This window comes from Poecilia formosa, unplaced genomic scaffold, assembly GCF_000485575.1.
Source record: "Poecilia formosa unplaced genomic scaffold, Poecilia_formosa-5.1.2 Scaffold103, whole genome shotgun sequence".
Lineage (NCBI taxonomy): Eukaryota > Metazoa > Chordata > Actinopteri > Cyprinodontiformes > Poeciliidae > Poecilia > Poecilia formosa.
Genome location: NW_006800042.1, coordinates 2005203 through 2017294, shown reverse-complemented (window position 1 = coordinate 2017294; position 12092 = coordinate 2005203). Strand labels below are relative to the sequence as shown.

At 36.7% G+C, this 12092-nt stretch overlaps 1 protein-coding gene across 1 annotated transcript in view; it reads right to left on the bottom strand.

The window, feature by feature from the left end:
* LOC103142977 (arrestin domain-containing protein 3-like) overlaps positions 1 to 3590 on the bottom strand; it is a 10330-nt gene extending 6740 nt beyond the window's left edge. Inside the window, exons 1-6 of the mRNA XM_007559321.2 lie at positions 3250 to 3590; positions 2117 to 2158; positions 1773 to 1833; positions 1415 to 1565; positions 793 to 889; positions 452 to 708 (exon numbers count right to left, since the gene is read on the bottom strand). Coding sequence (XP_007559383.1) covers positions 452 to 708; positions 793 to 889; positions 1415 to 1565; positions 1773 to 1833; positions 2117 to 2158; positions 3250 to 3511 — 870 coding nt within the window. The 5' untranslated portion in view covers positions 3512 to 3590. The remainder of the gene's footprint in view (positions 1 to 451; positions 709 to 792; positions 890 to 1414; positions 1566 to 1772; positions 1834 to 2116; positions 2159 to 3249) is intronic.
* Positions 3591 to 12092: the final 8502 nt, after the last annotated feature.

Here is a 12092-nt window from a genome sequence, read left to right as displayed (position 1 = left end):
CTGTTTTTAATATGGATACCAGCTTCTAAGAAAATTTCAAAGCATTTAAATCTAACACTGTGGAATCAAAGAAAGTTAGAGTTTTGGCTATGAAATGCTCTGGTTTTTGAAAACAGGTACCAAATCTCTAAAAGTAAAAACAAGCCATCTGCAATCACATTGTCTTTCTCTTGGCCTTTAAACTGTCTTGAAATAATTAAAAGTGATTTCTAGATAATTGGAAAATGCAGGTGTTATTACAGTTACAGTTAATGTTTATCTGCTCCATATGAATGAGCTGCAGTAATCAGACTATGCCCTGGTTTTTTCTTCACGTATTGGGTACATAAGACCCGCCGTTGGAAAAGCACCATAAATTATAAGACGAGTTGCTGAAAAGCATTGAGTTGACACGTGGCTTCTGCAACACAGCTTTTGTGGCAATTCAAATATCTTTAATGTTGATACTAACCCTGAGTCTGTGCTCTACTTTGATGATGCTGCAGTTGAGGATGGAGGGCTCCACATCCTGAGGAATGGCGATGACCTGTGTGACGTTTTCTGAGGCTTTAGGAGGGATGGGTCTTCCAACCTCTTTAATGAGGTCTTTTGTGTGAACTCTTCTCCTTCCCCGGGCAAAGAAGCTGTGCTTCCGGTATATGCAGTATTTGGGCTTGATCTCACGAGATGAATCGTTCTTAATGAAGGCCTTAACTTTTAATCCTTCCCCTGTGAGAAAAAGAAAATGGTCAGAGTAGCTGGTATAAGAACATTCCAGAATTGCTGTCATTGTCAAATATAAAAGTGTCTCACCTTGGAAAAAGCCTGACTTTTCAAGATTTACATCCATGGCAACAGTTCCTGAGGTGAAAAGTTTCATTTTCTTATCCATAGTTTCATGTTGGGGTTCCTACAAGACAGCTCAGGTAGTAAATGCAAGTAGAAAACAAGTAGAAACCTTAAACACCATAACAGTCTTCTGAATGTCTGTAAAGTTGGGACATATATGTCAAGGGGCCGGCAACATAGTTAACATGCATTTAGGTCAGGTCAGGATCTAAAATACAAAGGGCACAAAGTGATCACTTTCATGCTAACACTTTTAGTTAAGTGAAAAATTAATGGCTATCATTTGTAGCGTTCTACAGTCATTAGGTTGGTAGCACTCAAAGCATATACTGGCAAACTTTTAGTGTTGTGTAAATGTATAGTAAGTAAAACCGAGGTGAATAACCATAGACCTATGTTTGTACAATTGGATGAGTTCATATTAAAAGGATGTGGAATGTAGAAAATGCCTTTTATTTTAGAAGATATTGCTAAAGGCATTATGTGGGGTGGGAAAGGGTGGGGAGGTTTGGGGGGCTACATTAAATCATCTTTAATTGCTCCTGACATCCAAAGAGACAGAACATGGCACAGATGTCAAAAATACCATTAATCCAGGAACTGGGTTCAGGTCTCCTTTTTCCACAAAGTTGATCATGGTTGATTCTTTGCTGTCCATCTTCATCGACCTGCTCAGAACAGCCTCCAGCAAGTACACAATTTTACCGTCTGCACCTTTAAAGGTGGAGGGAATATTCCTAAGGAGGAAAAACATGGAGACAGATAACAGTGAGAATCACTTTTTGTTCTTATTTTTTTTATAAATGGTGTAATGAAAGACACGTTTAACAGTGGTATATTAATTCAAGTTCCTTATTTAACCCCACCACAACATAATGCATATGTAGAACAGTGTAACCTTAATAATAACTTAAAAAACAACAATAATTAGAATTGATTCTTACTGGAGAGGGAATTGAAAGGAGAATGGATACACATGGATTCCTGGAGGCACAACGTTGGAGTCTAAGAAGAAATAAAAAACATAGAAGTGTAACAAAAGAATAGAAAAAATAAGAAAAAACATTTCATTTTCCTTTGTGGGGCTTTGGGATGGACTTCCAGATAAAATCTAATTTAAGCTCTGAAGCTCTCATTTAAACCAACACATATAAAGCTTTTCTAAACTGGACGCATGTCCTAACAAAATGTGCGTTATTATTACAAAAAGCAAAGTTAGACCACTGGCATGTTTTCATTGTAATAAAAGAAGAAAAAAAACGCCTGACAGAGAAATACAAAGACTTACAAGTTTCTCCACTTTGGTGTGCAATCAAGGATTTCTGGTCATCTGCAGACAAACAGGAATTACAATGCAACAAATGAAACCAGCTTGACCCAGAAAGTCAGTATTTAAAATAAATATTTTTAACGGCATAAAACAAAAAACAAAAACTGTTTTATGAATATTTCACAGTGTGACCTGTTATTATAAACAATCCAGAACATTGTGCAAAACATTTTAATGTGAGAAACAAGTGATTCATTCTGATCATTCCTGTTCTCTGGATACAGCTGGGTCACTACTTCCATGTGAAACACATGTTGAATATTTGTTAACAAAGTTGTTAATAAACTCTCCTCTTAACTTTTTTTTTTTCTTTTAGCTTCAGCCATATTTAAAACGGATCATAGCTTTCATCTGCAATATCAGCAGCTTCATTTATGGAACATCTGATATTCTTCTATTACAAATTATGTTTATATCACTATTATTTAGCTTGGTTTTTAACTGCTGATTTTGTACAACATTTTTACTTGTGTTGTGTGATTTATGCATTGTTATTTACAATGTAATGCAAAGCACGTTGAAACCATGTTTATTAATTATTATTATTATTATTATTATTGTTGTTGTTGTTGTTGTTGTTGTTGTTGTTGTTGTTGTTGTTGTTGTTGTTGTTGTTGTTGTTGTTGTTGTTTTTATTGTCAGGGCAAAATTGTTGACGCTTAGCTCTGCGCTTATCATTTCAGGGCGGATCAAAGGAGAAATAGCGCCTCCTAAAGTTACAATAAATGATGGTTCCGAGAATTGGTTGCATGGTTCATGTTAGCCATGATTTAAACATGAGGAAAATAGAGCTACCTTTAAAAGTTTCTTCCCATCCATTTTGAGTAACAAAAAGAAATAAAACTAAAAGCTCTTATTTTGTGTCTTAAAATAAAATTGAACAAATTATTTATTTATTTATTTATTTATTTATTTATTTATTTATTTATTTATTTATTTATTTTTGGTTGTTTGTTTTGTCATCTTTGTTTCTCAGAAGAAAATTCAATCAAATTATGCATGGACCTTTGATTTCAACGACTGGTTACTACTTGCTACTTTTTCAGTTTTGAACTTCTTCATGCAGTGAAACCCAGAGAAATAAGCCTTACCCTTGCTGTTTGGGTCTCTGATGAAGTACTGCCGCACGCTGAAGTATTTATCTTTGGCGTGGTACGAATAAGTGTTCTGACCATAGGTCTCCGTCCAAAAGACGTCAGCTTTCCCCTTAAACTTGATGTAGAAGGAGCTGATCTGGCAATCCTTGGCCGCTTCCACAGAAACTTGACCAGAAACAATGTCTCCGTTTGTAAAAGTATTGCTGGCATTGATGGAGTTATAAGTGATTTCTACCTTCTTTATTGTCGACGACATCCTGACAGGATTTACGCACCGAGGTCGACAGCAGGTGAGGAAACCTGACACTAAAAGCAGGCGTCTCTCTCCACCTACAGTAGGAGGGCGCGTCTGTACAGCGAAGAGGATTGGTTTGATTTATGTGCGAAAGCAAGCTTTAGCAGTCAAATCTAGGACATATTATTTTGCATTTATTGGTCAATACTTTCCAACATGTCTCAAATATTATCTTATCTTCATACAATAAAAACTTTCCATGTGATAAAGATCTCCATATGGTTCATCAGCCTCTACATAGTATTGTGAAATTGTATTTTTTTAATGACCTGCCCTTAACAGGTCATATATAACCACAGCTGCTATGTTCCTAAAATCAAGAGCTACAGATTTTGTACATTAAATGTGTGTTCATGGTAATGATTGAACATTTGCTGTAAACTTGATGTATATTCATTAGTGTTTAATGACTTGCTTAATTCATCTCCAATACTTTGGCATTTGAAAGTAAATTGTATGAATGTTTGTGAGTCAATCTAAACAGGGTCTGGATTTTGAATGAGGAAACGGCTTCCAATGGCTTTGCTTACATTATTAGAAATTAAAAGTTGATTTAATGTCTGACCATAGAGAAACGTATGTAATTTCATTAATGAACTAAGTAATTTTATTATTTGTTTTTAGCTGCTCGAGTAAGTGGAGATTTTTCAGAAAAGAGTGCCTTACAATTTGAACTTTTCTAATATTTTAACTTTAATCTCTTAGGTGTTTTAATGACAATTTATGGGTGGACTAAGAAAATTGGGAGAAAAGAGATAGGCTACATATTTAAACTTGTGGCATGTCCATATTTGTATTCATTCTCCTTTACTACAATACACTTATAAAATAGATTGAAAGCTCTAATGCGGTGGCATATGTCATAACTACCATATATTTAAAAATACAGAATGGTAAGCAATTTCACAGAAACAACTATCCTTATATATTAGTTTAGAAGAAGGTCTTTACACTAGCAAACATGACGACACAGCAAACAAAAGGTGTGCAAGGCAAGATAATAAAGTCAGCGATTTTATGTTCTAAGGTGTGCCGGAAAATAAAGATACAAACACTTTGCTAATATTTAAACCACATTACCTTCGTAAATCATGCTAGAGAAACTGAATGACACACTAATGAGCATGCATAAAGTGCATAAAACCAAAATTAATTTTGAGCAGAATTCCTTTTTTCCACTACGATATATTATTTATATGCAACTTTTTAAAACAGTTGCATATAAACAACTGCTTTTAAAAGTTGTCAAAACTGATTGTTCCTGTTATGAAGTCGCCTGCAGAGAACGTGTTTCTCTCATCAAAGCTGATGCCGAAATTCTTGATCGTATCTTGAAACATCGTCAATCACGAAGTTGCGCGGACAGTGGGAAATTTGTAAATTTTAAATTTCACGAGTTTCTCGGTAAATACTAAAACTGTAAAGGGAAGAGTTAACTAAATTACGTTCAAAACAGACAACGGGGAGAACATCTGAGCAACATCCTGGCAGGAACCGCCTTGTTATGAGGCGGAGCAAATTCCCAGCCACCCATAACTTGATCCCGCCATAGTATTTTTTTCTAAAAAAACAAACAAACAAGGAAGGAAGGAATATGTAGAAACCTGTCCTTGTAGAATATGTTTCTACAAGGACAAAAACAATTTGAAAATACAGATTCAGTATTTTCAAAACTGAATCTATTTAAAAATGTTCAAAAAAGGCAGAGTGGAGAACTGGAAAGGGGGTGTAGTCAGAGTTCATGGGAAGATGAAGTCTGACTACAGACCAACCCTGGAGGAAACCCTTGATGCAGCTAAGTCTTGGGAATAAGGAAGTTTTAAGGTTTTCTCTCTTGACCGTCTTGATGTTATTTATTAAAAGACAACATTGGAAGTATCAGCAGGGATATAGTTAGCATTTTTTTTAAAAAAAGTACTTTATTTATTTCCAATGTCCAACAATTAAAGGTAGTGTAACATTGCATTCATAATCTTAAGCCAAAACAGCCTTTTTCATGCACCTGTATTAGACTGTACTTTATAAAGTACAGTTTATTTTAAACTGTCTATACTGAGTTTACAAGAAGTTATACCTTCTAAATTAAGTAGTTAGATTAGTTGTCTTGTATTTGGAAGGATGTAGGTTCATTCCCACATCCATATGTTGATGTGCCCCTGGGCAAGGCACACCCGAGCAGGAATGCCCCAAGTTGCCTTTGGTGTGTAAATGAGTTTGTGAGTGTAATTTGGTGAATATGGCTGTTGAGCCATATTCACCAAGTAAGTCATACTTACTCCTCATAGTTATGAGGAGTAAGTATGACTGGAAAAGTGCTAAATAAATTCAGGCCAAACCTTCAAGTTATTTTAAATAAAAATGGTTCACACTGTGTTTTAGAAGATCTGGCTTTAATTTATAATAATTCAGATGGTTTTCACAAATATTCAAATGTTTTTTTTTTTGTTTTTTTTGTTTTTTTTTAAGTTTGGACTGATCATAGGAACTCCAGATTTATTATGAAGTGAAATAAACATTCACTCCAGCTACTGCCCTGAAGCTAACTTCAGCAGGGTCAAACAGACACTTAATTTTATTATTTGTCCATAATAATGCTAATACTACTAGGAGTATTACTATCACTAATACTACAACAACTAATAATAATAATAATAATAATAATAATAATAATAATAATAATAATAATAATAATAATAATAATAATATTCAAAACTGAAGTATGTTAAATTATTTTCTGTACTTGTTTGACTCTTCTAAAATCAACCACTAGATGGCCCTAAACACTTAGATACTATCATACATGATAGTATTGATGGTCTATTTCAGGATTAGACCAGAGCAGTGTTTTAACACACTGATTTGGCACAATACATCTGTTGGTACGGGTTTCTATAAATCTTGATTGTACTTGAAGTTAGTATCTTTACAGTGACACTCTGCTGATCTGTTGAGTTTACCTCCTGTCTCTTTCTCAGCCAGAACAAAGTCCAGCTGTTTGTGATAAGAACAAGACGAAGCTGACCTAGAATTTTTTTTAAAAAAGCGTATGGACATACAGCAGTAGCGTTTGATTGGTACGCTACTACTAACTGTAGTGCAGTTAAGTCGAAAAAGCATTTGCTGTAAAGTTGAAGTTCTGGGTATTAAAAGATTAGATTACTGTAGATTTGATTTTTTTATTCATGACTCAACAACCAAAAATGTTTAGCTTTCATTCCATTCAAATGCACTCAGGACCTTTGAAAGCGAAACAAGCAGCATCACTGATTCTCCTCACTTCCCAAATATTCATCAGTAAAGCACATGGTTCCAATTAGTGCCAATAGATTTTAGAGAACCGTGCACATGTGTAATTGTACAACAGGCGATGTCTTAAACAATACTTATTCTTAACATTTTGACCTAAGCAAATGTTTTAAGAATAAAAACAATGTGACGTCGTGCTGCTGCAATAAAGGACTACTTTTTCTTACCTGCCATGACAACAAATGTTCCCCATGTCCATTTGGCTTGTGCGGGTTTGTTTCTATGTGTTTGTAGAAAGTGGTTTAATGCATTCTTGTTGCACTTAGCTTCATCACTCTCTGATAATGGCGTCTAGGTCAGCCAACGAGTTTACACCAACCACACACAGACGAATGCACCCATGGTTCATCATCTTCACTTTTAAATGTCCTCATGAAACAGTTGGCTGATCCTGACAGCAGTGACTGGCATTTTCATTGATCCGCCAGGTCCTTGCAACTTGTTTCAGTCATTATTACAAAGCTCACAGTCGCAGCCAAATGATCATCGTAGAGATCCCTCCTTTCGTCACTCCTCGCACTTGATGCTTTTTATTAATATTCAAACTGCATCAGCCATTTATAACCTTGGCCGCTTGTTTTTTCTTGTTCTTTTTTTTCCCCAAGACTGGAGTAAACATTTGAGATAGTTAGATCTAAATCCAGAGTGAAGTAAAAGAACCCAGAGGATAAGCATTTTATTGATCTGTACTTTCTGCACAGCACCTCCCTCCGCTGGTTAATCCACAGGGTCAGCTCTAATGACATTGAGGAGCTCTTCTGGCAGTCGGCACTGCTGCTATTTGCAATTTAGATGGAGAGGAAGGGGGGAGGAGAGCAGGAGGTGGTGGTGGGTTAAAACTGGAGGAAAATGAAGAAGTCTGACAGTGAGCAGCAGTAGGCTGAAGAGAAGAGAGGATGGAAAAGAAAGAGGCGGTAGTGTGGAAGCACTGCAAGAAAAAATACTTGGTAAAGTGGAACATAGATGGAGTGAGGGAAACAGAATGATATAAGATGAACCACACGCCTGACTTTTTAGATTTGGTGGTAAAATCTCATATATTTTGCATTTATAACAATTAAAGCAGTTTTTCATAATTTCTACAAAGTACATTAAAGTGTCTGGCAAAGGCGTTCATACTTCTCTGTTGTTCATGCATTCTGTCACATGTTACAAATAATACAGTCTTGAAAAATGTGGAGTATCTAACTTTCGTCCCCTTTATTCCAAAGCCCCTAAATAAAATCAAGTTAACCTAGATGCTTTCAAAAGTAACATAGCATATAGAGTCATCTAAAATGGCATTCAATTTCAGTATAAATTTATGTCTTCTCTCAAGGGCCAGAGGTTTGTTAGCAAACATTAGTGAACAGGTACCATCAGTGACACCAAGAACCATTGCAGACAGGTCAGGGAGAAAGTTGAGAAGATTAGAGCACTTTTCATCCATTAGGCTTCCCAAAAAATGTAAAGTATGACAAGGAGAGTATTAACTGGAGCTAATACTAAGAAATCCATGGTCATTCTAGGAAAACTGTAGATATGCATGGCTCAGGTGGGGAAACCTGCTAACATGACAACTATTCTTTGTTCACTCCACATACTTGGATTTAAAGGAGGAGAGACCAAAAGAAAGCCATCCTTAAAGGAAACTCTGAAGAAGATGCCCAGGTTAAAAATGCCCACATGCTAGTAGAAGATACACAGCAGACATCTGAAGAGAGGTGCTCTGGCAAGATGTGACCCTATTTTGCATAGACACAACATGCCATCTGTGACAAAACACAGGTATTAAAAAAATGGCCAACACAGTTTTAAAAACTATAAATCATTTTCCATATAATTCAAGAGCATGTGGCGTTGAAAAAAAATTCCATGTATTTTGAGAATATATATATAAAAAAACCCTGAATATGAAACACATTATTTTGTATTTTGCAGACTTTGTTAACTTAGAGGATTTTTTTTCCAAACAAGCACTTTTAAATATCTTGCTTTTTGCTGGATAGGAAAGGGTTAAATCTGTTGGATTTGTTCACTTATGTGGCTTTTCTTTTCTTTTTTTTTTTTTTTTTTTTTTATGCACACGCTAAAAGAATTCCTGCGGCAAAACAGGAAGCCACAGAGGGAACAGTTGGCAGCCCTAATCTTGCGCAGATCCTCTGATAGCTTTCTTCTTCCCAAACAATGCTGGTCAGGACAGAGGAGGCTCCTGAAGGGTGCTGAAAGATCCGGCAACCAGGCAGAACCCGGCTCTTTGTCAGCTTCTGGCTGATTAACACGCAGACAGGCTCATTTAGGAGCAGGAAAAGATGGCATTAACAGTCTCGCCTCCCAGTCTTTCACATCCTCTGCTGCTCCTTTCCCTCTGTCTGCTTCTTTCCTTTTTTTGTTTATTTGTAGCACATTATATGCTAAGCAGTTTTCTCTGTTCTTGTTTTTTTTTTTTTTTTTAGAACATTATACATAAAAGCATGTCTTTCATAATACTTCTTGTCCTCTGTTTTGCGTGGGATTTGATTACGTCAGTCTGTCTGTCGGGTGGTTCAGAAACAGTTTGTCTTTCCAACAACTTTATTATGCACGAGTCAGACAATGGAGGCGACCTGTTTGGGGTTTCCAGTGAGATTTACATGATGAAGTCACATCGAAAGAAGTCATTCATAACAGAGCATCATACCCTGTGGTCAGACTTTAAAAGCCATGCCACCATGATGTCATGTTACCACAGCGCCGGCACAGCAGCTAATGAGTCAGAAACAATACCATGTAGTCTGCAAATCAGTTTCTGTCAGTCTCTGGTCAACACACAAACTCCCTGACACAACCGCACGAAGAGGAGCTTCATGTTACTGTCTGTAGTTTGTGTCTGAATCACTGCTCCGTCTTAAATCATGAGAGTTGGGACTGTAAGACAAAGGAGGCGCTTTGTTCCGTCGTCATTCTAAATCCTCCCTTAGCAATTACCGTTCACCTTCCAAAGACCTCGGTGAGGAACAGAGCAACACTTTCTTTTAAAGCAGCCAGTGAAGCATGAAGACACTGCCGCTCCACAGGCAAAGCTTGAGCCGCTCTCCTTTTTCTGCTGGCTGAAACTCAAGCTTTTTGCAAAACATTACGACTCCCTTTATTCCTGCAGCAGCATGTGCGGCGATTGGTTGGCACCAATTACAGAGGGGTTTAATTGAGAAAATGTGTCACATCAGTCATCCCAAAAATCAAGTTTGACCTTTATTTTACATTTTCTTTTATTTGAGTGGACTAAGCGGCGCTCAGTGGTTATAAATCCAAAACACATTAGACCACGATGTTTACAGAATGCCAGTGCTATATTATTTTTCTAAAACCATTCATTTGATTTAGAGTCACCTCCTGGTGACTCTAAATACAGTACATGTTTTCTTTCAGCTTTAGTCAAGTTTGTCGTTGGCGCTTAGAAAGTTCACAATCAGTTAGTGCTAGCCGAACTAGCAGTGTGGCTTGGGCATAGCTTCCACATAAATGATGCTTGCTTGCATCATTTATGCCCAATAATAAGGTCAATAACTTTAACTGTGAATACCCTGAATTTCTGTATGCCAGGACTTCTGTGGGGTTAGGACGGGTCGGTCTTGTTGGCAGGGAGTGGCGCCCCCCTTAGATGATGGGAGGGAAAACACTTGTGACCGTTTCAACAAATATGTAAAAACTAGTTTGCATACTGCAGCTTTATTGGGTGATTTTTGTATATTTAGCACAAAAAGTGAAGGGAATTGTTTGCTTGGTTATTTTTGCTTGTTGTTGCAACAATCCCTCATGGCAATAAATATTATGTGGTTGGAAATTGTATTCATTTTTCTTGAAATAGTGCCACACTTGTAAGGAAGTGTATTTGTTGTTTCAGTTTGTAAGTTGGTGCCTTTGAAAAACTTCCCAAGTCAGCTCTGCCAATGCCAAACAGCTTGTTCTGCTATTGGGTTTGGTGGAGCTTCCTGGATAAAATGATCAAAATTAAGAAACTAGTCAAACTGACTATTTAACTTATTTATTGAACAAACAGAGACCACAGAAGGAGAATGGTACACAGCCCTGACACCACTCTCCAAGATCTTCAGCAGATTGGTCATGCACTGTTGTAGTGTGTCATCTCGTTCCTTGTGTTTGTTACCACTCAGCCGGTGTACTTGTGTTGGTCACTCTGACACAAACAGCACATTCATGCTAATCCCTCAAATTTTCAAAGAAAGTGCTTGATATTGGACCACAACCACAGTGCTGAGCCTGACACCAGATTATCCATCATCTCTAGTTCCTAAAAGTGGTGGTGGTGACTAATCAGTGGTGACTAATCAGTTTCAATACTTCCAAAAGTGTTAGGCATCATTTTCAAAGTTTTGCTGCGATGGAAAAGATGCTTATGCAGCAACAGCTCAACTTCCACTAAAAGAATAGCATGCCATCAGCCAATAAGGAGGTTAAAAAGTGGACAGGATCAGACAATATTTTTAAGCAGAAAATATATATTCTTAGTTCACACCTGTTGAGGCATTATCGGTACAATTAGACCTAGATCCAGCCTATTCAGTGATGTCCAAAAAGCAACAAACCTCCATTCCTTCAATAAATATGACAGAAAAAGAGTAACTTGATTTGAAATAAAATGAGCAGACATGGACATGGTGTAGGGTTAAATTAAACCCCCATGTGTTTTTATGGCAACCAGATCATTTTCATCCTCTATTTATTCGTTTGTAATTGTGACCATTAAAAGCTAAAATATTTCATGTAATCTTCATGTGTACTGCTACAGCTCAGTGCATTATTTATTTATTTTTGATTTGACTAAGTGAAAGAAACACTTGATTATGCGAGGTGTATCAATGTTATTTGAACAATATACTTCACACATCCTTACTGCCACTTGAGGAAACAGTGGTAAAGCAGCAGCTTGTATTGCAGTGTACAGTCGATATGTATGGCTTGTACACTAAATGGCCGTCTGCCTTCTGGTCTACAAACAAAACTTTACAAAGCTGAACGATTGACCAAGAATAACTAGTGAGGGTCAAGAACGTTAAAGGAAATTCCTGACACAATTGTGTACCTCTGTTACTACATAAATGATGAAACTCAGTCTTTAACCTTGTAAAGCACTGACAATAAATGTGTTGTGCTCTAACTATTAAAAAAAATAGCAAGTTCAGACAAATAGGAATAGAAGAAAAGCTGATTTTTTTTTTTTTTTTTTTTGTAGTTAGCACACATGGGAAAATGCTGC